At 39.6% G+C, this 22610-nt stretch overlaps 1 protein-coding gene across 14 annotated transcripts in view; it reads left to right on the top strand.

Annotated features, from left to right (window-relative positions):
* The window catches only part of LOC5573206 (protein abrupt), a 216402-nt gene extending 196385 nt beyond the window's left edge, over positions 1-20017 (top strand). For 11 of the 14 annotated variants that reach the window (XM_021847602.1, XM_021847597.1, XM_021847598.1 and 8 more), the window contains 3 exons: positions 13531-14028; positions 14085-14342; positions 16453-20017. In XM_021847602.1, coding sequence (XP_021703294.1) covers positions 13531-14028; positions 14085-14342; positions 16453-16910 — 1214 coding nt within the window. In that variant the 3' untranslated portion in view covers positions 16911-20017. Of the gene's footprint in view, positions 1-7747; positions 10372-13530; positions 14029-14084; positions 14343-16452 lie in introns of those variants that run through there. The other 3 variants (XM_021847605.1, XM_021847606.1, XM_021847609.1) reach the window with 3 other exon arrangements.
* The last annotated feature ends 2593 nt before the right edge of the window (positions 20018-22610 follow it).

The following is a 22610-nucleotide window of genomic DNA, read 5'->3' as shown; positions in this document are numbered from 1 at the left end:
GTGTTAAAATCACGTTCTTCAGCTTTCTGAAATAAAAATCGCTATTAGTTGCTCCATAATCGTAATAGGGTCCTAAATTGATTGTTGATAATAACTTGTTTTTATTACATAACACGACAAAGCGTGTTCTTGCTCTTACATTGGTATACTTTTCTGCTCAAATAATGCCTATAACATATTTTAACTTGAAAATGGATTAAAATTTGAACCTTGACACTTTTAATCATGTTTGACGTTAACTTATTCGATAAAAACGCCACAGGGGCTCAACGTTTTTTCACTGGGGGTTGTTCCTATCTGATATTCCGAAAGGGACACGTAAAACCAAATACACCCAAAATTTGAGTTTAAAGCAAAAAGTGTGACAAAATATAAAAAAAGTGAGTAAACATGTGTTTTTGGCCTAATCTTAAGCGTTCGGTACTAAAATTGGGACAGGGCTTTAGGATCCTATTGTGCTGAATCTACGAATTCCCCTGTCTTTTCAACTCGGAAATGTTGAAGCTTCCAATGATGTGTTAAAAACATTTTAATTTCTCGTATCTCACGCTTGAGTTTTCTCACGCATGAGTTGTTGCTCACACAACTCAACAGTCGAAAAATAGACGGAGTTAGATCCATAATCGTAATTTTACTGAAATTCACGAGGTTTCCCTATCATTTGATCTCAGAAGCGTCCGTCGAAGTCCCAAAGTTTTCATAGAAGTCTAGCAGTACTGTGAAAATCTCAAATTTTGATATCTCGTTCTTGAGTTTCTCATGACTTATGCTTGAGTTTCTCATCCATGACTAGATCATTGAAGGTCGCCCATTAGGCACTCACCGCATCAAAATAGAGTCACCACTGTATAGGCCTTTTCACAAGACGTTCAAATTAGCTGATTCGGAAGCTGTTTGACAGTTCTCATCGATTGAGACGATAGACCTATTCACAAGACGTTCCAAATCAGCTGATCGAGAAGCTCTTTGACAGCTTTTGACAATGGAAACTGACAGACTCGTGTTTGCACTGGTCCTTCACCGATGTAAACGAATACATAGACGGACCTGTCACATGAAAAAGCTCTTTGAAGCATTGAGCATTGAAAATGTAATCAATAGGGTCCTAAATTTTTTGATAAATCTTGTTTTTAAGGAATACGAAATTTTAATTTAAAAAATGGATCCATATATAAACGTCACAGGGATTCACCTTTATGTTCCTATCTAACACCTCAAAAGGGACACGGAAAACAAAATACACTCAAAATTTGTGACAAAATCGCAAAAATCAGAATCAGGAATTGATTACCAATCATTCAAACAAGCAGCATGAACGGATGTCTGATTATCTAGATATGTGCTTTCACTTCGTTCCATTTTCACCTTTCAAATGGTTGAAAACAAAATGTCAAACAATCGTCTTCCAACAATACTTGAGTTATATATCATTTAGAGATTGGAATGTTCTGTTGGAATTTGGAATGTATTCAAACAGGAATTTTCATAAGAGTTCATGTTGAACTTCTATCAAGTGTCTCTTACGTTCAGCCTAAAATATCTGCTAAAATCTCAGTTTTATGTCGATTTACATATTTCGTCGTCAGATTCTACGGAGTTTTGATGTTTCTGCTGAAAGCTAGAAGCTATTTAGAATTGTCCGGCTTAAATTTCATAACTAATATGCTGTATTTGGCTCAATTTCGAGAAAGTGTTTGAAAACTTTTGAATTTCTATATCATGAATTTCTTACAAAATCGTAAAATGTTCTTACCGTGGTTTAGATATCTAGAGAAATACAAAACAATCCGTGATATTTTTTATCAGGAGGTGCATATTTCTAACTGACATTTGAGATATACATTCTGAAAAAAAAATTATTCCAGTGGGGCCCGAACTCAAGAACTGTTGAAATCTAGAGTTCAGTCCCAAAATTTGAAAGCTCAGCAGCATATTTTGTCAAAGTTAGAAATTGTCCTAGAACCTTGAATTAAAAACCAGCAGAAATATATAGAATTTAATGTTATTTAAAAAAAGAATCTACTCTCGATATTTGAAGTTTTCCACAGATCCTTCAATTGATAGAGTCTAATAATGTTGGAATCACTTTTGCAACATTTAGTTCTATGATAGGAGCCTTAAAGCTAAGAATCCTTTGGCTTTTGTCGAATACTCCAAAAAATTGCTCGAATCTTAAAATTTCTTTCGTAATCTTGATGTTTTTATCAGAGTTTGGGAGTTTATCTAGTGGCTTTGATTTTTTCAAGTTAATCCATGAATAAATTATGGTATTTTGGTCTGAACTGTGTATCTGTATTTTTGGATTGTACTTGCCAGGAAAAATCAACAAAACGCGATTATCTGAAAATGTCGATGTACCATCCCAGTGATAATAAAAATCACAGAATTTTGCAGATTGAGCAAATTTGTAATATTTGCGTCCTAGAAGAACGAAAAAAACTAAACCTACTTTAATTTTCATTGCATTTGTAACGCGCGAATTTTGTCTGCGCGTAACTGCCACGTAACCGCGCCGCAATACGTATGAGGAAATCTAGATTTACAAAGATTCTTCAAATTCTAGTCTTCAAAGGTTTGCCAAATTTTTAGCGCTTCCGCCGAAGATGGTCCATTATTTTGAAATCAGATGTTTTACGCCACAGTCTCAAAGATCCTAGGAATTATCTCCGAGAACTACAGACCCTTAGTAGGAATCTCCAACATTGAACCCATAACCCATTACGCACTTAACTAAGTCACAGAAAACTCCAACTCGACTCGGGTGGGTCTCCGCAATTTGCAACCCTTAACAACTTAGAAAATTACAAGCTGTGAAAGAATTAAAATTTATTACTCCGACGGCCTCTTACTTCAGACTCTGTACTTACACTCTATACACAGAGCGCTTCTGTCGGGAGAAATCACATCGAAAAACAAAACACACTTCCTTCGAAAGCAGTTGACTGGCTGCTTCCCGTTGCTGGTTCATTGCTCGCCTCGTCTCATACATAGGGGGAACCACTAGCGGGGGCGGTGATTGTGTAGTTGCCAACATCTAGGCGAAGCTCCACATCCCACAGCGGCAGTGGGATCCGAGAGAGAGAGAGAGAGAGAGCAAACGACATTAAAATTCTTAATGTCGAAATAATGATAATTATAATCCTCAAAATGGAATATTTTAATGATAGTTAAGGCATAATTATCCATTGAATGTGATTATAAAACCCCTTTCCGACGGCGGCGGCTTGGGTGAGACGACGTTAACAACAACGGCTCGCCCGAATGTTGGCAAGGAAGGGAAACGACAGCGTAATGGAAGGTGTACAAGAGAAATGAGCTTAAAGATAGGCAACACGCTGTACAGTATTAAGGTGGGGTGAATATCCGGCGAAACCTACTTTCAAGTCCGGAAAATCTGGGTCGTCTCGATGAGAAGAATGGAGGGGAGGGAGAAAACTGGCAACTAACCTGAATTTAAATTTAGTACCGTCCTTCTCCGCCGAAGCGCCGCCAGTGCCACTCATTGGCGAGTGTAGGGGGGCTGGGGGCAAGAAGGACACCTTAAGATACATAGGTTCAAATCATGGTTGATTAGCACAATTTTTGAAGATTATTCCAGTGTAGGGGCAAGCTCACCTCTTGTTCTAAATGATGTTATCGATAGATTTCAAAAATATAAGAAACACATGATGATTTGAGATTTTTGAAAATGTCCCTTCTTATGAGGTTTTTAAACGAGGCACGGGGCAAGAGTGCCACTCGTATGGGGCAAGAAGACCACCAGAGCAAAATGCCACAAATTTTGTATATTATTATTTCCCCGCCTAAAGGATAAATTGTAGAGTAAGTAAAGATAAAAACTGAGGGATAAAAGTTGACTTATAGTTAAAAAGTAATTTTACGAAATTTATTTAGTTTTCATCTTATTTGACTGTAACAATAATAGTAAAAATTTTCAGAAACCATTTTGAATGTCCAAGATGGTTTATTTTGATTTTATTTAGTAGGAAACATTGATTGAATGCAATATTAAACAAAAAAAAATAAAAGTTCATTTGATTTTATATGAGAAAATTGCGGTGTCCCTCTTGCCCCATAAGACATACTGTTATTATGTATGTAAAATTTAATGTCAAAAGGACTTTTTCGAAAAAAATTCCTCACAGCTATATTAAACAATTGAAAATCATCTATACTGTGCGGAAAAATCAATATGTTTTGTATTTATTGGGAGGCAAACCTTGTTTTCCAGTCTTACATTCTTATAATATTTCGCATATTTTGCGTTGGTGATTTAAAGACATTTTTCTAATTTTTTGTACTAAATATTTTCAAATGTAATATTCACACAAACCTCAATTAGTACTCAATTTATACTTATCCTGCGTTAAACATCAACAAATTGATTTGAACTACGTGAAATTAGAGGTGGCACTCTTGCCCCGGGTGTCCTTCTTGCCCCATGTCCCCCTAATCCCATTAGGGAGTCAATCAATCGTCCGCTCGACTCCTATCCTGCCGCCTCGAAGCTCACAGTGCGCCTGTAATGGAACACTGACATACAGAGATATCCTAAAGAACAATACAACACAATTACTATGTGCAGATTGGGTTTGTAATCATCGATATTTTCAAACCCACAAAAATACGACCTGGCAAACAGTCTTTTGTGAATTTCCCCGGTATATCACGTGGCTCGGTTCGCCTACTACTGCTGCTGCCCCATTAAGGGTTGCCTGATGAGAGTTTTTAATCGATTTTCTAATTAAAAACCCCCCTCTTTAATTGCAAATGAACCTCCCCAAGTGGATAACGGCCCCCACAGCAACAAAACAAGTACCGAATGGCCTCATCTGAGCGATAAAAATTATTGAAACGAGGGCCCCTGTTTACCTCTTTATGTTTCTATTTTCCAATGGAGTTCTACGACGACGACAGTTCTCGATCTCGAAAAGTTTCCAGCAATTGATGTTAAATTTCCTGGGAAAAAAACAAAAGGAAAAGGTTAACTTTTGTGTTCAATCTTTTCGTCGGTGGTGACGACGGCGGTAAAAAATATCAATTATTTCCCACGTCACAAGAACTTCCTTTCCCCCTGGTCCCATGTCGAGGTTGGAACTCGCGCAAAAAGCAGGAAATTCAATTAAAAATTTCTCGTGGCACTTAGAGGTTCCTCTTCCCTTGAGGCGTTGCGTGTTCCCGAAAAAGGATCAAGCCACACAGCAGTGATGATGCTGTTGGCAAACACAATCCACCATCGAACACGCGATCGGAAATCGCCGAAACCCTTTTTCGCGACGACGATGATGATGGTCGGGAAATTTCAATAGAGGAAAATTAAACATCGACGATGGAGGAGCGACCGCAGCGCGCCATCTTCCGAGTGATTTCATTAATTGATTCGCGTGGGGTTTGGTTAGTGGTCACCAACAACGGCCACCAGCGTTGAACGAAGCAGGCCTAAAGTCGCGATTGCAATCGCGACACCTCGCGGTTGTAATTGACAGTTCGTTTGACAGGCCACGGCGGGAAGCGAAAGTGCATCGGGTGATGCACTTACGCCATGATAGGCGGTTGTTTGAAATTAGGAACGAGTTTTGATTATACTGCTCTCATAGAATAGATGTTCATAATCCGGTCGTAATCCAATAAAAAATATCAGCTATAAACACAAACATAGACTAGCATTTTGCTCATCTGTACAAGTTTGAGCTAACGTGATTTATGCTAATATAATGGATCCGACAGAAATAAGGACAAACATTTTTTTAAATATATTTTTTCTCAATCTCCAAGCGTCGCGACTAATATTTGAATAGTGCGCTGAAGGATTGATTTTTATGAAGAGTCCCATTTCGATTGCTGAGTAAACGTCAAAATCGATCAAATTAGGGTTGTTCAGGCTTTTGAAACGCTTGAGTAAAAAAAAATCAAATGAATTGCAAAAAATTTGGTGGCAATAAAGTTTGCACTGCCTTCTAAATAATTAATACAACAATTGAAAACGACCTATCGACACTTCCGTAACCTTTAGTTGTTGAAGCTCAAAAACATCGTTCTTGTAAAAGTTTCAAGAGCTCTTGAGCTATTTTCTAATATTGGACTTGAATCTTTTTTTTTTGCATACCCCACAATTTCGCCCATTTCAACAGAGATACATTGTAGACTATTACCACCTAATTACCGCACTCCGATCCGATGGTTATTCAAATCAAAATTTCAAACCCTAAACGACACACGTGATGGTGTCAGCGGCTAGTAACGTCATCAACACCGCACACCGAGTGACATTATCAGTGAACGGGTGAAATCGATTTTTCGTTTTAATTACATTATATTAGCCATGTTTAGCCTCTTCCCACCGTGCCTCGCTCCCAGTGGCTTATTTCCTGTTTGTTCTGCCTTAGAATAGAATAAATTGCATTTTGTGCGTTCCTATTATTCCTGGTAATGAAGAATGAAGGTTGAAGTTTGATTTCCTAGTTTTCATATGATTGCCCGTTTGTTAGAATCTCATAATTTCCAGTTATTTTTATGTATTTCAAACCTAGCGACAGACGGCGACAGATCGCGGAAAAATGCCGAATTCGTCAGCCCGAGCATAAAATGACATAATAATTAACCACACTCTCTACCTTTTAACCGTCAGTGTTAATGATTTCTGATTGTTCAAAGCAAATAATTATTAATATTTACCTAGTCTATGAATCAGTTCATTTTCGTATTATTTTTAGTAGCTTCATTTTTGTTTTGTTTCCATTTCGTTTTTATTTTCACTCACTAAATCCACATTCACATCCCGTCAAAATTTAGTCTGATGTTCACCATCAAACAATCGATAAAAATCCATAAAACAATCAAAAATCAGCTGTAACCATCCAGAAACAAAAAAAAAACAATCACCCGGCCAATCGAATTCCAACCAACCCCAATTCGGAAGAAAAACCATCGAAGAAAGCATAACAAAAAAACAAAATGGGCTTCGCAACTCAAATGCAAAACTAAATTTAATCCCTAACCACCAGATGTAGACGTAGAAAACCAATTGGTACGACGGAGCAAAGCTATACTATGAAAAATTGATTGCGTTTCTCTATTTTCTTTTAATTTCCTAAACCTAACCTTACCATTAAGTTGTACGAAACAATTTTGTTCTATTACAATGCACCACCAAACGATCGGAATGCACAGCTTCCTTTGTTCGCGCGATCCCTATTGTTTATTACCGGTCTCTTCGATAAGTTTTTCTTCTTCTCTTTCTCTTTTTTCGTTTCATATATGTTGCTAAGCATTATTGTCTCTCATAAGTTACCGTTTTTGTTTGTGTCATTTGTGTTTTTGTTTTGTTCTACCGAAGCATTTCCTAGCCTTTTAAGTACACATATAAATATTAATAATCAAACACGACCGTGATCTCTATCGATGTGTAATGATTTTTATAAATGGATGAATGAAATCAAATAACAATACGAACATTATTACAATTATCCAAACGAACTAATTGGTTATACGCACGCAAAAAAATATCTGTCAAAATTTACACATTTTCAGAGCTAGAAGTGAGAACTGATGCATTAATTGTAAACCCCGGAAAAAATAACAATTAGGTAAAGCGTTAGAATTCCAAAAATTTTCCGCAAAATCAGTTCCGCTTGATCGAAGCGAAAAACAATACACTTATAAAAATAATTAACCAATACAGATCAGGGTCGGACTTTTGGGCGATCAGAAATCATCTAACACTGCAATCCCTAAATCACGATTGCAGATGCACGCCAACATTGTGATACACTGATTAAAGAGGAAGCCATGGTCGACGACGAGGAAGAGGAAGTCGAACAGCAGCAGCGACGACATCGCCAACATCAAGTGCAACATCAACAACCACAACAACAGCAACAACGCAGTTGTCCAAGTGCCTCAATCGACGGTGGAATGGGTGGTGGTCCACGTGGCCAAGACGGAACGAAATACGAGCCGGACGATAATGACAGTCGTTTCGACGAAGACGAGGAAGATGAGGATGTAATGGAAGACGAAGATATGAAGGACGACGCCATGTCCAACGCTACCATGGATAGCGATTACCACAAACAGTTGGCTGCGGCCGGAGTATTGGCGGCTGCGGCAGCGGCTGCCAGCGGTAATCCAAACGCCTTGGGAGACGGCAGTGATCAGAATGATTTCTTCGCCGCCCACAAGTCCGGCTCACGGGATCTTGCACTCAAGCAGCACATCATGAACGAGAAGGCTCGACTGCAAGCTCACATCCAACGACACCAACAACAGCTGGCCGGTTTCCTACTATCGACGACCGCAGCCGCAGCCACAACGCCTCCGACATCTACTCCTCAAAACTGCGCTAACCAATCCTCCAACTCTACAACTTCCCCGTTTATGTCCACTATGAGTAGCCTTAACCGAACGGGCACTGGCAACACTGTAAATAGTAGCTCAGTAAACAATAGTTTCTCGCACGATGGCGCAAAGCCGCAGAAACAATCCCAACAACAGAACGACCGAACTAACCTATTCGCGTACAACAACAACAGCAACACCGGACAGGTCTATCTCCTGCCCTGTCCACTGTGTGAAGTTCCCCTAGAACCACGTGTCTTTAGGCAGCACCTGGACCGGCACTACCCACGTGACAGCCCGGTCTGTCCGGTCATCCAGTGTGGCCGCCGGTTTGCTCATCCAAACTCCGTACGGAACCACATGCGCCTGAAGCACACCAGCCAGTGGGCTAAGATGAAGGCCATGCGCTCGTCCGGCGGTCCCTTCACCGGGATTCCTTGAACCCCGCCGGCTCCTTCGCCGGTTGTGGACGTAATGTAGACAGCTAATTCCTAACTCGGTAGCGAAGCTTTATCAAACCAAAACCGGAAACATTCCTCACTGTGCATTTGTCTCCACTAGATGCGTTTACTGTACCGCGTGGAATCGCACGCGGCGTATACTAAAGTTCCTAACTATTGAAAAATGAAGAAAAAAAGCAAAAATTATAGAAAGGGTCGGCCGCCCCAACGTTGACGCCCGGAACGGGGAAGAAACTTCCCCACCGTGGAGTCTCAGGTCCCTTTTCGACGCAAGCAGTTGTTCAAAACAGTCGGAAGTTGTGTGTGATTTGATGAATTCATTTTCCTTCTTATTTCTAGTCTCGTATTTTAGCGTAAATTACTAGCGTGTGGTCGGACAATGGGCCCACTGTCCAAAAGTAGGATACAAAATTAGTTAGCGTAAAAGCTTTCCATTTTTTATGTGAGTTATTTTTATTGCACAGCACCGACGAAACGTACCCTTTGATAGGCCAAAATGGTCGAATTTGACTATTTCAGTGTGAAAATCGCATTACTGAGAAACTGGGTACACTCGTTGTCATCGAAGTAGAATTTAAGAAAAACTTGAGTCCAAGCAAATCGTTTTTTTTTTCATAGTTGTACAGACGGAGCTGCCCTAATCAAGCTTTTGTTTGTTATTCGATAAAGTTGATAATCGATCATTTCAAAAGAACTCAAACCAGGCGTCAAATCAATTAATCTTAATGAGAAAAATCGAACTTCATTGTAACGTGCATGTAAAGTACTGTATTTCATACCAAGAAACTGGTTCACATTTTTTTTTCGATTTTGTTTGTAATACAGACGTTTTTGGCATCCCTAGAAGGACTTATTGAACAATGACAGATTACCTGCTTTCTCATTCTCTTCCCATCACTATTATGAAGTATAGTGATAATGATGCCTTTCGTGATGTATAATATACAATCAACTCTCTCTTACTCGATTTTGCGTTTCTCGATATCAAGTTAGAGGACCATAGTAAAAGTAGGTTTTCGGTGGTCTTTTTGATCACAGTTGCACTGGTTTTGTGTTCTGTAACTTAATACCACCCTAGCTCAATAGTCCCTTCAATATCGAGTTATAGAGCGTTGACTGTAGATAAAATAGCTTCTAATTAAACATATTTACTAGGTGTGAAACAATTAGACAAAAAAAAAGATGTTTTGAGCACCCATAGAAATCAGCTTTTCAATTCACGACAAACTTTTCGAAAGGACCTATCGAAAAATAATCGATTATCTTTTTGGCAGCCTACATTTATAATGTAAAATTGAAAAATTTGGACCAAAAAAATTGAAAATTTGGACCACCTCCTTCCTACCCCCCTCTGTTACACTTTTTGTATGAAAACGTTCAAAATTTTGTATGAGTCGTAATATTTCAGTCTAACCACCCACTCCTGCACCATTATTCTTCGAGCGTAGCTCGTGCACGGCGTCTTTCTTATTATCTTTCTGTCTAACAGATCTTTTGTCTAATGAACATTTACGTTAGGTTTTGCAAAGATAGAAGCAATGCTTCAAGATAAAAAAAAAGTTCATTTAAATTACTTTCTAATGAAAAAGACGTAGACCAAAGGAAGACAGAAGAAGGTTTCGGAAAATTCAGTGGGAAATGAAGATCATTTTTATAGATGCTTCAAATCCCGAAACGGGGCCTTCCTTAGCCGAGTGGTTAGAGTCCGCGTTTGTAGCCGCGATGCTGGAGGTGTCTGGGTTCGATTCACGGTCGGTCCAGGATCTTTACGTAATGGAAATTTCCTTGACTTCCCTGGGCATAGAGTACCATAAATTCGGGTGAAATTGATCAGTAGGGTGAAATTGATCACTGTGTCACACGATTTTATTTCCCTCTTATAGAGCACAGAAACCAATGCAACCTATGTAAATGAACGATGTTTGTCGTAACTATTGTCAAATTACATGTTGTGAAGCTTTTTGTGTTGAGGAATGTTTATTTCTATGAAAATAATAGGGAATTCCATAATCGTGTTCTGTGTGGTATTGGCAGACATCAATAAACTTATAGTTTTCAAAAAGGATTTGAACATGGTGTCAACCTAAAAATTTCTAAGGATGCTTGATATATATCTCCCAAACGAATTTTATCATCAAAATTCGTACCAATTTGTTCATTTTGTTGTAATAATTGAATTTTTGTATAGATATCATCAAATTCCTTCGGAAATTGCCTACATTTAGGCGTTTTCTGCGGTATTGCTGAAAATTAATTGTTTATTATTTCCATAAATTTTGCATTGTTAAGAATTTGGCAAGCATATTTGGATTCAGGAGGCTCAAATTAAATAAGTAAAGTTGTTTTCAAAACTAACAATAATTGTTTTGACAGGTGATCAATTTCACCCCGAAATGGAATTCCTTGATTTTTTATTTTAGAGACGATTTTCAGCACTAAAATCACAACTGTATGAAAACTTGAGTATATAAACCAATGAAGCTCACCGTCGTACTTGTTTTCCTGCATTAAGTTGTTTGGAATTGGCAACATCATGAAAAACAGACATGAAAAACAGTGAAAAGTGATCAATTTCACCCGAAATTACGGTATCATCGTACCTGCCACACAATATACGAATGTGAAAATGGCAACTATGGCAAAAAAGCTCTTAATTAATAACTGTGGAAGTGCTCATTGAATTCTAAGCTGAGAAGCAGGCTCAGCCCCAATGAGGACGTGATCCAAAAGAAGAAGAAGAAGATTTCAAAAGTTCATAAAAGAGGTGTGAAAAAGACAATGGCTTTTCAGATGAAATTCTATCATAATGAGACAAATTTTGTTTGCATTTCGCTATCATATTGTATCCATTGAGGTCCAGAGCACGAATCCGTTAATTTGGTGTTTGAGAGGTGCTTTGTTTGGTAAAATGAGCTGATTGTTAATAATTGAGTATTCATTTTCCAAAGCTATAAAATGAGAGAGTCTTAGGTTTGTCAGTGATCGATTCTCACCATACACGCTAAAATAATTAACACAGTCGGACAGTAGACATCGCAAAGGAAAGGCCTACTATGAATCAGTATTATTGTTTGTGTTTGTAAACGACAACGCACGCAGCCAAAAACAAGTTTTAGTTTGAAACTTTAAATAATTCCTGAATAATTGTTCAAAGCTAGCGACAAACTTCGGATGAAAGCGATTGTTTTAACTTAGATAAGTTATTGATCATAATTTTGATTCCTTCTCTTTTCCGCAAGTAAAAAGTTTTTTATCTGTTAAGAGTGATTTAACAATTTTCAAACTAAACGAACTAGAAAAAAAAGTTGAATAATTTTCTGTTTTAAGCATTCTAAAATGGTTCCTATAATGTAATTGATTATATATTGAACAGAAACAAAATAAACTGTATATTTATGCAAACGCAAATACACTTTAAATATGGATAAACCAAGTGCATAGAGTTATATGGAAAAATAACAGAAAAAAGACAAATACTGTAGACAAGTTGCTGCAAACAATAGACACGAGAAAAAGCAAGGTAACTAAACAATAATAGGCAAAACAACTGACTACCAAAGTGGTTCTATAATGCTTGCGAGTTGCGACCTACGAGGTCTCCCCCAAAATGTCTCGTTTCTCCTCTAAGCAGGTCCCGTAAACATAATTATTTATCACTCGGTCACCACACCTTGGCTAATTTTCGCGCCCAACTAATTGCAGATCCCTCCTCGTTTCTCCCACAATCCTCCTCAAGCTTCAAATGATTAGTAGGTACAGTGTTTTTTCATCGGCCACAGGCAGTTATTGCTATTATTAGATGCCTTAGTCATGTCTGTCACCGTAAACGTCTCGATACGGCATCCACGGTTTTACCCACCTCGCAAATGATTTCCTTTTTGCTATAGGCTAGCTCACAAAACTACATACACTTGATGCTAACTGTTAGGTTTAGGATAGGGTAAATAATTTTTGGTATATCGGAAAACGATTCTAAGTATGTTCTAGATTTCTTCTTAGTTAGGAATTACCCACCCCACTGATTGATTTCAAGTTAAGGAAGATAAAACTCGCCATAAATTGAAGAAGCTTCGAAAAATGTATTGACTTAGTTAGTGTCCAGTTAAGTTTTCTGTTCAGTAGGTCGAAAGAGCTTGCAAATGATTTGACGGCCGGTAAGCTACCGAAACAGAAATAAAAAGCAAATCGCAATGGAAAAACAATATGCAAGCGAACAAATAACCAAACAACTGCTTTAATATCCAAAAACCAGCAATGATCAAACAAACAGTATATGCTAAACGCCATATTATACCGATATAAAACAAACAGCAGCAAAACAAATAACAAACGAGAAAGTTGTAAACAAAAACTGTAAAGTTTAGTTTTGTATTTGAAGCTAAAAAGAGAGAAGAAGAGATAACTCAAGTTTCTGAACAAGAGAGGAAAAGAAAGAAAATAAAAATGAGCAAATTTGCAAAACAGTAGTTTTATCTATTTCCCGTTTTCTTTCTAATACACAATAACCCCCTTAAAACTAACCCGAAAACAATCACACAAAACATATGCGCACTTTACACGTTCGAGCCACTCAATTCACGAACACTTTTAGCAACACGAGAACACTTCTCTCTCTTTCTCTTCTCAACTTCGTTCACGCCAACCATCGTTTTACGTTTAGTTTCGATTTATGTTTTTTATCATTTGCGACCATCTCTCTCTCTTTTCTTTCCGACCATGCCTCTGATTGCAGTTTCTCGCCGTTCTTTAGAAATGCGAGTTCGTGCCACAGATCCCCGGCCCTGCCCAAAGTGCGGTAAGATCTACCGCTCGGCCCACACCCTGCGCACCCACCTGGAAGACAAGCACACCGTGTGTCCCGGCTATCGATGCGTCCTGTGCGGAACCGTTGCCAAGTCACGCAACTCGCTGCACTCGCATATGTCCCGTCAGCATCGCGGAATCTCCACCAAGGATCTACCGGTCCTGCCCATGCCTAGTCCCTTCGATCCGGAGCTTGCTTCCCGTCTGCTGGCCAAGGCCGGAGTCAAGATTTCACCCGCCGAGTTGAGGGCACGAGCCTCGCCAACCGGCACTCGACGAAACGACGGCAGCATGAAGCTGGAACTTCGATCCGGAGCCGATGGCGATGACTTTGACGATCCCGAAGACCTGACCATGTCCCAGCAGAGCAGCCACAGCGAAAGCCAACGGCGCTTCCACGAGAGCATGCTGGGCATGTCCCCGAACCGTAAGTATCTCTTAGCGTCCCTTGCGATCCGAATCCCACCATCTAATCTCTCGAAGTTCCCTTCGGTGACGTTTCAGCGTTTAACCATCCGAGCACCACGATAACCCGCGTACGGCAGGCCGAAGGCGGCAAGCCCGGCATGGACGGACGCGACGGCGGCAACAACGGAAACGGCTCCGGAATGTCCATGGCGGATCGGCATGGCGGCGGAGGGGGTGGCAACAGTAGTGGCATGAACCAAATGCAACCGAACACACCGACGGGATCGGCCATCTTGGACACGTACCTGCAATTCATTACGGAGAGCGCTTTCGGTGAGTATTGTATTGATTGTTAATGATTTACGCGACAAAGACAAGTGACAGGATCGACATAGAAGCACGATTGCTCGTGAAGGCCTAACGATTCAGACCGGTGCGACAAGACTATCATCTTTTCAAATCTACGACTGGCAATGTCCATTGCATCGGCAAAGCGAACAAAAGACTGGATCTTTTAAACGTCGAACTCCGGCTATTACAACAGACTCTTCGCATAACATCTTCTAGTGGAATGTTAAACAATAGACAGGAAAGTCCTTTACTTTGTCGTAATCCTTGGCGGTTAAAACAAAACGGTGTGTTCAGCTGAAATCTTCAAACAGTTTTTTTGGTGTTAGCCGATGGGTCCATCCTGCTGCCTACCTCTGAGGTTTGCCTCTTTACACGTGTTGCGAACTCCTCTGGTACCTCTTTGGTTGAAGCATTGAACGTCTTTCTTGATAATGAGCCCGAGGGGCGTCATCCCGGCTATGAAACACACGGCCTCTTTAGATACCGTTCGGTATGCGCTTGCTACTCTTAAGCACATGATCCTGTACGTGCTCTCCTACCGCTTTAGGTTTCTGCTCGTTCTAAGCGCTTTTGACCAGATTGGTATTCCATACCTTAGTATGGATAGCGCCTCGCTCGCCAGGAGCTTGCGTTTGCTGGCAATTACAGCAGAGCTGTTAGACATCATCCTCGATAGCCATAGATGCTCGTTTACAGCCATATTCAACGTGGATAGCGAAGCTGAGCTTGTCATCAATCGTTACCCCAAGATGCCTAAGGGATTGCTTGGACGTTATGGTGCAATCACCTACCGAGATAAGCGCCCGTTGTTCGGACTTGCGGTTGTTGACCACATAGCCTGTTGAGAATCAACCAACGACTTGCTCATCGTATCTAGTAAACAGATAGGTCTATACGCCGACGGATCACTTGGTGGTATATCCGCCTTAAGTAGTAGCACCAATTCCTGTCACTTCCATACATCCGGGAAGATTCCTTTATCAATGCAGCGTTGCATCGTGGTTCTGGACATGTCCGGATCCGCATTGACTGCTGCCTTGAGGGCAACATTCGGGATACCATCGGGTCCCGGTGCCTTATTTGACGCGAATGATTTCACGACTTCTGCCAGCTCTTCGTTCGTCACCCTCGCCACTTCTTTTCATTCATCTGCTGCATACGGCGCTTGGGACCATGGTCTTGTGGGGTGATGCGGGAAGAAAACATCGATTATCGATCGTAGCAATTCGGGCAACTTCTCTTGGGGCGCTATGACGCCTTTGATCTTGGCCATTAGGCGTCACCCCACGGACATGGCACTCTGGCATAGACTATCAAAGCATGCCCATTTTCGGCTCTTGATTTCCTTTTTGAGAGCTAACTTTGCCTCTCTGAATGCTGCACCGCGTTCTTCTCTTTGTGCTTCTGTGCGTGCGCGTTGCATTCTTCGTCTAGCCCGAAGGCAGATTGCTCGAAGATTTGCAATTGATTCGCACCATCACTACACCGGCGGACTGTTCTCTCTGGGAGGGTCTTTTCTCGGCATAGAAGCATCGCACGCTAGTGACATCCATGCACCCGTGTAGGTCCAGTGTTCCGTTCGCGCCTCAGGGCTTTAGTGAATACTTCGCCGTCGAAGCGCGTGGTTTTCTAATCTCGGGCTTAGGTCGAGTTACATCGCACTGCCTTCCACCCGCCTGGTTTTATACGTTCCGTCGACTTCACTCCACGTATCCGACGTTGCTCTCATCTGCATGGTGGAAGGTAGCATTTCCTGTACTTCAGCAGTCCTTTTCTCATACGGCAACGCAATGTCGAATTGCTATACGTACGTAGTGGTGACCTCAAATCCTGACGTTGCGTACAATACTTCCGTAGTTAAATCTTCACCGTCCTCCGGTTCTTCCTTTCGAGCCAGCAGGCAGATTCTCTTCTTTCCTCTCTCCATCGGCGGCAGCCTCTCACTGACCTCGCGATTGAAGGATTCTTTTGTAATAGCCGAATTCCGAGGACTACCAGGAATTTTACGTGCTACACCAGTCATTCGTCATTTATTGATGACTGATGCTGTGAAGACAATCTACTTAACGTCCCTTTTTCTCAATCCCCACAGGCATGGGAGGAATGACCCAGGAACAGGCAGCGGCAGCCATCCAAGCCGCCAAATATGCCCAACTGAAGGCCATGGGACACAACCTGGATCAGCTACCACCAGGATTCCTCCCGCCACAGCTAGACATCGCCAAGCTCACCGGAAACAGCCAAGGTTCGGACCACCCGCTAAGTAAACTGCAATCCTCGCCGAACGTTACGATCGAACCGGCTTCCAACCGCGACGACCGACACCTCCAGCTCAGTGCCCAGCAGAAGCTACTCTCCCTGGCGGCCGGCAACGGAAACCACAACCTGAACAACAACTCGATACTGAACAGCGATTCGATCCGTCGCGGCGACTCCTCGGAACCGATGGATCTGGGCTTGGACGGACCTCAGCATCACGTTAATGACGATGGCAACAGCTCCGGAGACGAACGGAATTACTCCGACGACGAAGGAGTCGGTACTAACTAAAGCTTAGTATACAAGAAACGTCGTATACGCTTCCAACGATATACGATATTACAACCCTCTAGCAGAATTGAGATCTGATATCGACCGCGCCATTCAGTGAGGCGTCGAACATCAGCTGTATCTACAAGTATATTTACTCCTACCATAAGGACTTAATTTTTCTGTCTTCTGACACCGGAAACGAACAAATTTCATGGAAGAATGAGTAAATTCTCTGTGCCATCCTTAATTAAGTGAGTATGATAATTGTGCTCTCGAATGAATCGACACTGTAAAAAGTCCATCCAAGCGAACGGCAGACGCAGAGAGCAAGAATGCAACAAACAGCTCGTGAATGTTATAAATACCTCAGGTTATTTTTTTCGTTTTAAGTTCCAATTACTAGGAATACGTAGTGTTAAAAGGGCAAAGCAAGTGTTAGAGCATTTAACTGCAATCCGTAACTTGAAATACCTCATATTGAAGAATGAAAACGTTTAATTTAAAACTCCTTTTAATGACAGAAAAGTTCTTTCACATTGTACTACTTAGTAATGTTAAAATACCATTTTACAAACAAACCAACAGTTGAGACACAATCCGTCAGTCTACCTCACCAGATAGTTAGTGAAAATGACAATTTTTATCAGAAACATTCTTATACAATTAAAGAAAGGGATTTCATCCCCAATCGCCCAGTTCTATCCAACTTATCACGTTAGAAAAGAATGAAACGTATACTAATCTCCTGAGCAGAGACTTAAACCCTCTGTATACGCGAACACTATCCCGCTATATCTTTCCTATTCGTAGAGTTTAATTCAAGCACAATGTAGTAAGCTAAATTTGAGAACTCTCATGGCACAAAAATACGAAATTTTATCAGAACAACTCCGTTATACGACTTGACTTTAGAATCAATGTATACTGAGAAACATAAATTTCTGTTTTCATATCTTCGTTTCGAATCAGTGCTATACGAACCTATATCAACAATTCTTAAAGAGAACACGTCAGTATACGCAAAAAGCAAAAGAACTTGTATACCAACACCGACAAGTCTATACGATTTATCACCGAGCAAGCAAAACACGAAAAATACGATCCAACTGAAACCGATACGATATCAAACAAGTATACTTGAGAAGAGAACACCCACACACACATGTGAGCCACCATTTTCTTCGTTTTGTTTTATTCTCGAACGTGCTTCCAAAAGCTCCGGATATCGCGTGGTGAATCTCAACGTGGTTGTTTTTACTGTTGCTAGAAATACTCATTACCAATAAACTACCTCCTATTTATACTATAATAGTCATGTGTTACATAAAAACACTCCTCTCCAAGGAACCTCTCAGGGCGAACAAAGACACACTACCATTTTTACCAGAACAACACCAACACTCACAGCTACATATATTTATACAATGGCTGCAACGCACACATACATACAACATTACACAGTCATACTCCACAGCAATATTACTGGTTATTTAAGTAAGTGATTAACGTCTGTTATCCATACAAAATGTTTTGTTTTTCTCCAAGACACACACATACTAGTGCAACAAAAAACGGGTAATTATATTATGTTTCTTTTTTTTACTAATGTTAAACTACTGTCCTTGTTCAACGAAGAACACGTTTTAGTTGTAGTTCAGACCACCATTCAACCAACCGAAACACTATTTGAGAGACGGTCTTGGCGCATCTGCGGTACAAATGATGCGCACCTTGTTTATAAACGCGTGGTTCCGATTTGAGTTGGAAAGGTGAACATTATCACGTGGATCGATGGAAGTAACCTGATTATTTTGGATAACATCCACTTCTCTACAAGAACACGTGTTTTAGATCACGAATAAACCTTCTACTTCCGTTAGGAATTTAAAACAACCAGAAATGGCTGCGTACTTCCTCTGAAAGTTTGACAATTCGAACGAGGGGTGATGCATACGCAAAGTCTGACATCTGAAAAGCGTTCCACGAGAAAATTGATCCTAACTCCAAATCAAATCCGGAGCCAAAACTGTACAAATTTCACACGGACTCGGCGCCAAAACGCCAACCCGAACAAGTATTTAGAATTAAGAAGAAGAAGAAGCAATAGCGCGCGTAACTAGAATCCAAAATAATGATCTTCAACGCAGTATTGAATATCAACAGTTTGAAATCTTCCGAATCTCCATCCATTTTTTTGGATTACGCCAAATGGATTTGTGACATTTGTGAAATGTACTTAAAAATCACAACCGCACTTCCTGTACAGCTGGCTTCCGGTTAATTGCTTCCGATTGAAAAACTTATCTCTTAAAAGCACTGTAAATAGTTGAAGCAAATCAATACCTCTAATCGTTAGACAAGTAGCTGCAGTGTAAGGAAAACTCTGAAAATAAACGTTATTGGCTAAGATGAAACTCTTGTAATAGACAGCAAACAAAAAAATACCTATGTAGTGTTACTTATTCGATAGATGTTTCCCTTAACACGGAATCAAGGTTTTCCGAGCAACCTTGAACAAAAAAAAATAGCTAAATTTTCAATTGTAAGCACAATTCGCGCGCGCAACGGCGTCACCATTGGTGACATGTGTGCATTCTATTATTTAAAGAACCCGTGTGCTCTATTGGTTAAAGTTTTCAGTTTGGAACGGATCAAATCAAAATTTATGAAGTGGGAGAAAATAAGAAAAATTCAATGAATTTTTTATTACGTTATGTTATTATTACACGTTGTACTTACGTCAAGGTTTTGCCTTGAAGTTTTCTTTTCCGGCGCAAATATTTATGTTCGAATCTATAACGCTATTCAATATGCTGCGATTGGTGTGAAAAACTAAGAAACAAAAACCTGAACTTTAAAAGGAAAAACTTTAGAATATGTAGAATAAATCAGTAGCGTCGCTAAGGGAAACGCAAGTTGTTGAATATGAATTGCTAAAACTATTTGCAAAATATTTTATTGAATGTGTGATAGACTTACTCTAAAACGTGCGAGTTCAAACAAATGCAGATCGCAGGGGAATGGAACATTTAAAACAAAAAAAACTCTATTTGAAGCTGTATTTAGGAAGTAGTAGCTAAACAAAATGAATGTGAAAGCGCAAAAATATGAATCTATATTTAAATCTGTTCAGCGAATAGAGGTACCACTTCTCTTAGAAAGTAAGATATTTTCTTTTTTAAGTTTTTTTTATATAACAAACTCAGCTGTAATTCAGAATTATATATAATTTTCTCAGAGAAAAATATATTTAAAAATTATAATTTTTTGTTAGTTTTCTTTTCATTTTATCACCAAACTCCCTTTTTCCATTTTCGTTTTATCTTATTGTGAAATCGTTACTTAGTTTCTCCTTGTTAACATTGTTTCATCAATCCTCATGGTTTAATATTTCAGGGTGTGCCTTTTTTAAAAACTAATCAAGAAAAGCTGGAATTGCAATCCGCGACGTGAAATAATCAGCTTGGGTCAAAAGTAAATAGAAAAAAAAACAAACAAACAAGTTCCTAAATCTAATAGCACACAGAAGCTGAATTTTATACAAAAAGAATAAAGTAAAAACACTTTCTGCTATTATCTCTTTTTCGCGCGCAAGTAGAAAGTAGTAATTTTTCGCCAACATTGATGCATTTTTAACTGACGTCGGAAAGCAAAAAGGCATTAGAAAGCGACACGTTGAAGACAATAAAGGTAAATAGTTCTTGTAAATGGCACCACTGGTCAATGGTGGCAAAGGGAAAGTCATTTCAACAAGGGATTGTAAAAGATCCATTTAAATCGTAAGCAGCTTCCGTTGAAATAAAAGCACATCCCAAACTAAATGAACATATTCCTTGTAGATGCAATTTTACCTCATCCTATTTACTGGCAAATCCGATACCTTAGACGAAGCTGATGCAACGCTGATTCATAGCAAACCTAGTGCAATACAATGTTAAGGAAGCGATAGAGACAAATGAAGACCCTCACAAGAATCACACTTTTTCTGACCTGATAGCGAACCAAATGTACAATAAACCTTGTGCAAAAGATCAACCGAAAGCTACAAAAACAGTAACCTCATAGTACACTTATATTGAAATTGTTACAAATCGCAGCCGTGCATGATACTTGTTTAATCCGCGCTAGATGATGAACGAAAATCTTACCTCAACATGGATGGAAGAAAATCACATCCAAACCCAGATGTGTAATTGCTTTGAGTATCAACAGCTCTATTATTATTACAATTATTATTATGGTAATTATACTACATGAATACTGGATAATACACGTAAAAGTAAGAATATTTGAAATAAATTGATGAACCGTAGGCTTTGGTACTTTGTGTGAGGAAATCGAAGAAATGAAAGAAAGTCCTAAAAAAACGTGGCTTCACAAACAATTAAAAATTACATTATATCATCGAAAACATCAATTGAGTTTCTGATATATTTTTTTATAATAAAAACTTCGTGTTTGTTTTTATTGGCGCTAGCTTTCACATTTTCCGACAGATTTTAAGGAAATTTTGGCAAAATACCTCAAAATTATTCAAGTTCTTTATACTGTATTATTTGGCCAAGTTGGACAGTCGGTTCCGGATTTTAACACAAGTTCTATGGAGTCTATCCGATAGTCGTTTGAGGCATATTCATGACTATACCATACTAGACTGGCCATTAAAAAAAAGTAGTTAAACTCAACAAGGTGAGTAAAATTATCGCCAACGGAGCTGTCACTCATTCGCGCACTGGTCACTATATATTTAGAACCCGCTTCCTGCCGGTCATTGCTTTTTAGGTTGTGAAAACAATGGTGAACATTTCAGGTTGGAATTTTTTGGAATTCTGTTGACATATTAATAATATTCTGGTGCTGAATTGCAATTTCCGAGGAAATCTTGGGATTTCGACACCAACCTTCGGCATTTTGGTAGGAATATTTGGGGTTTCTCTAGAATATTTGTGATTCGAGTAGGAAAATTATAGTTTCTCTGGAGTTTTTGGGATTCCGACTAGAATCTATGTGAATTTGACTGGTATACTTGTGAATCCAATTGGAATTCTTACAAATACGACTAAAATCCTTTCAAATTCAACTGAAATTCTTGTACAGGACAGGAATTTTTGCGCATCTAACTATCATATCCGATCAACCAGTTTTAGGCCTTTGTCCAACGAGAGCAATCGCCAATCATTCAAAACGAATCAATATCGATTATTATCGAAAATTGGTTGACCGAATCTGATTGGAATCTTTGCGAATTCAAGTGGAGTCGTTGCTAATCCGATTATAATCCTTGGGAATCAGACTGGAATCTTGCGAATCCGACTGGAATCCTTGTGAGTCTACTAAAATTCTTGTATATCCCTTAGCGACTCCGACTTGAAACCTTGAACATTCACTGAAAATCTAGCGAATCTGACTGAAGCCTTGTGAATCCGACAGAATTTGTTGTATATTAGACAGGAATCCCCGCGAATCCACCTAAATGTTTCGCGAGTCTGACTGGAATCATTGCAAATCTGACTAGAATGCTTGTGAATCCAACTGAAATTCATGTAAATCCGACTGAAATCCTTGCGAATCTGACAGAAACCCTTACGAATCCGACTGGATTCCTTGCAAATTCTACTGGATCCCTTGCAAATTCGACTTGAATCCTTGAGAATTCTTGCGAATACAATTGGAATCCTTGTGAATCCGACTGAAATTCATGTATGTAATGCAGCCCAC

The sequence above is a fragment of the Aedes aegypti genome, chromosome 2 (genome assembly GCF_002204515.2).
Source record: "Aedes aegypti strain LVP_AGWG chromosome 2, AaegL5.0 Primary Assembly, whole genome shotgun sequence".
In the NCBI taxonomy this organism is placed as follows: domain Eukaryota; kingdom Metazoa; phylum Arthropoda; class Insecta; order Diptera; family Culicidae; genus Aedes; species Aedes aegypti.
The sequence above is the reverse complement of the archived record's forward strand: the minus strand, read 5'-3'. Positions and strand labels throughout refer to the sequence as shown.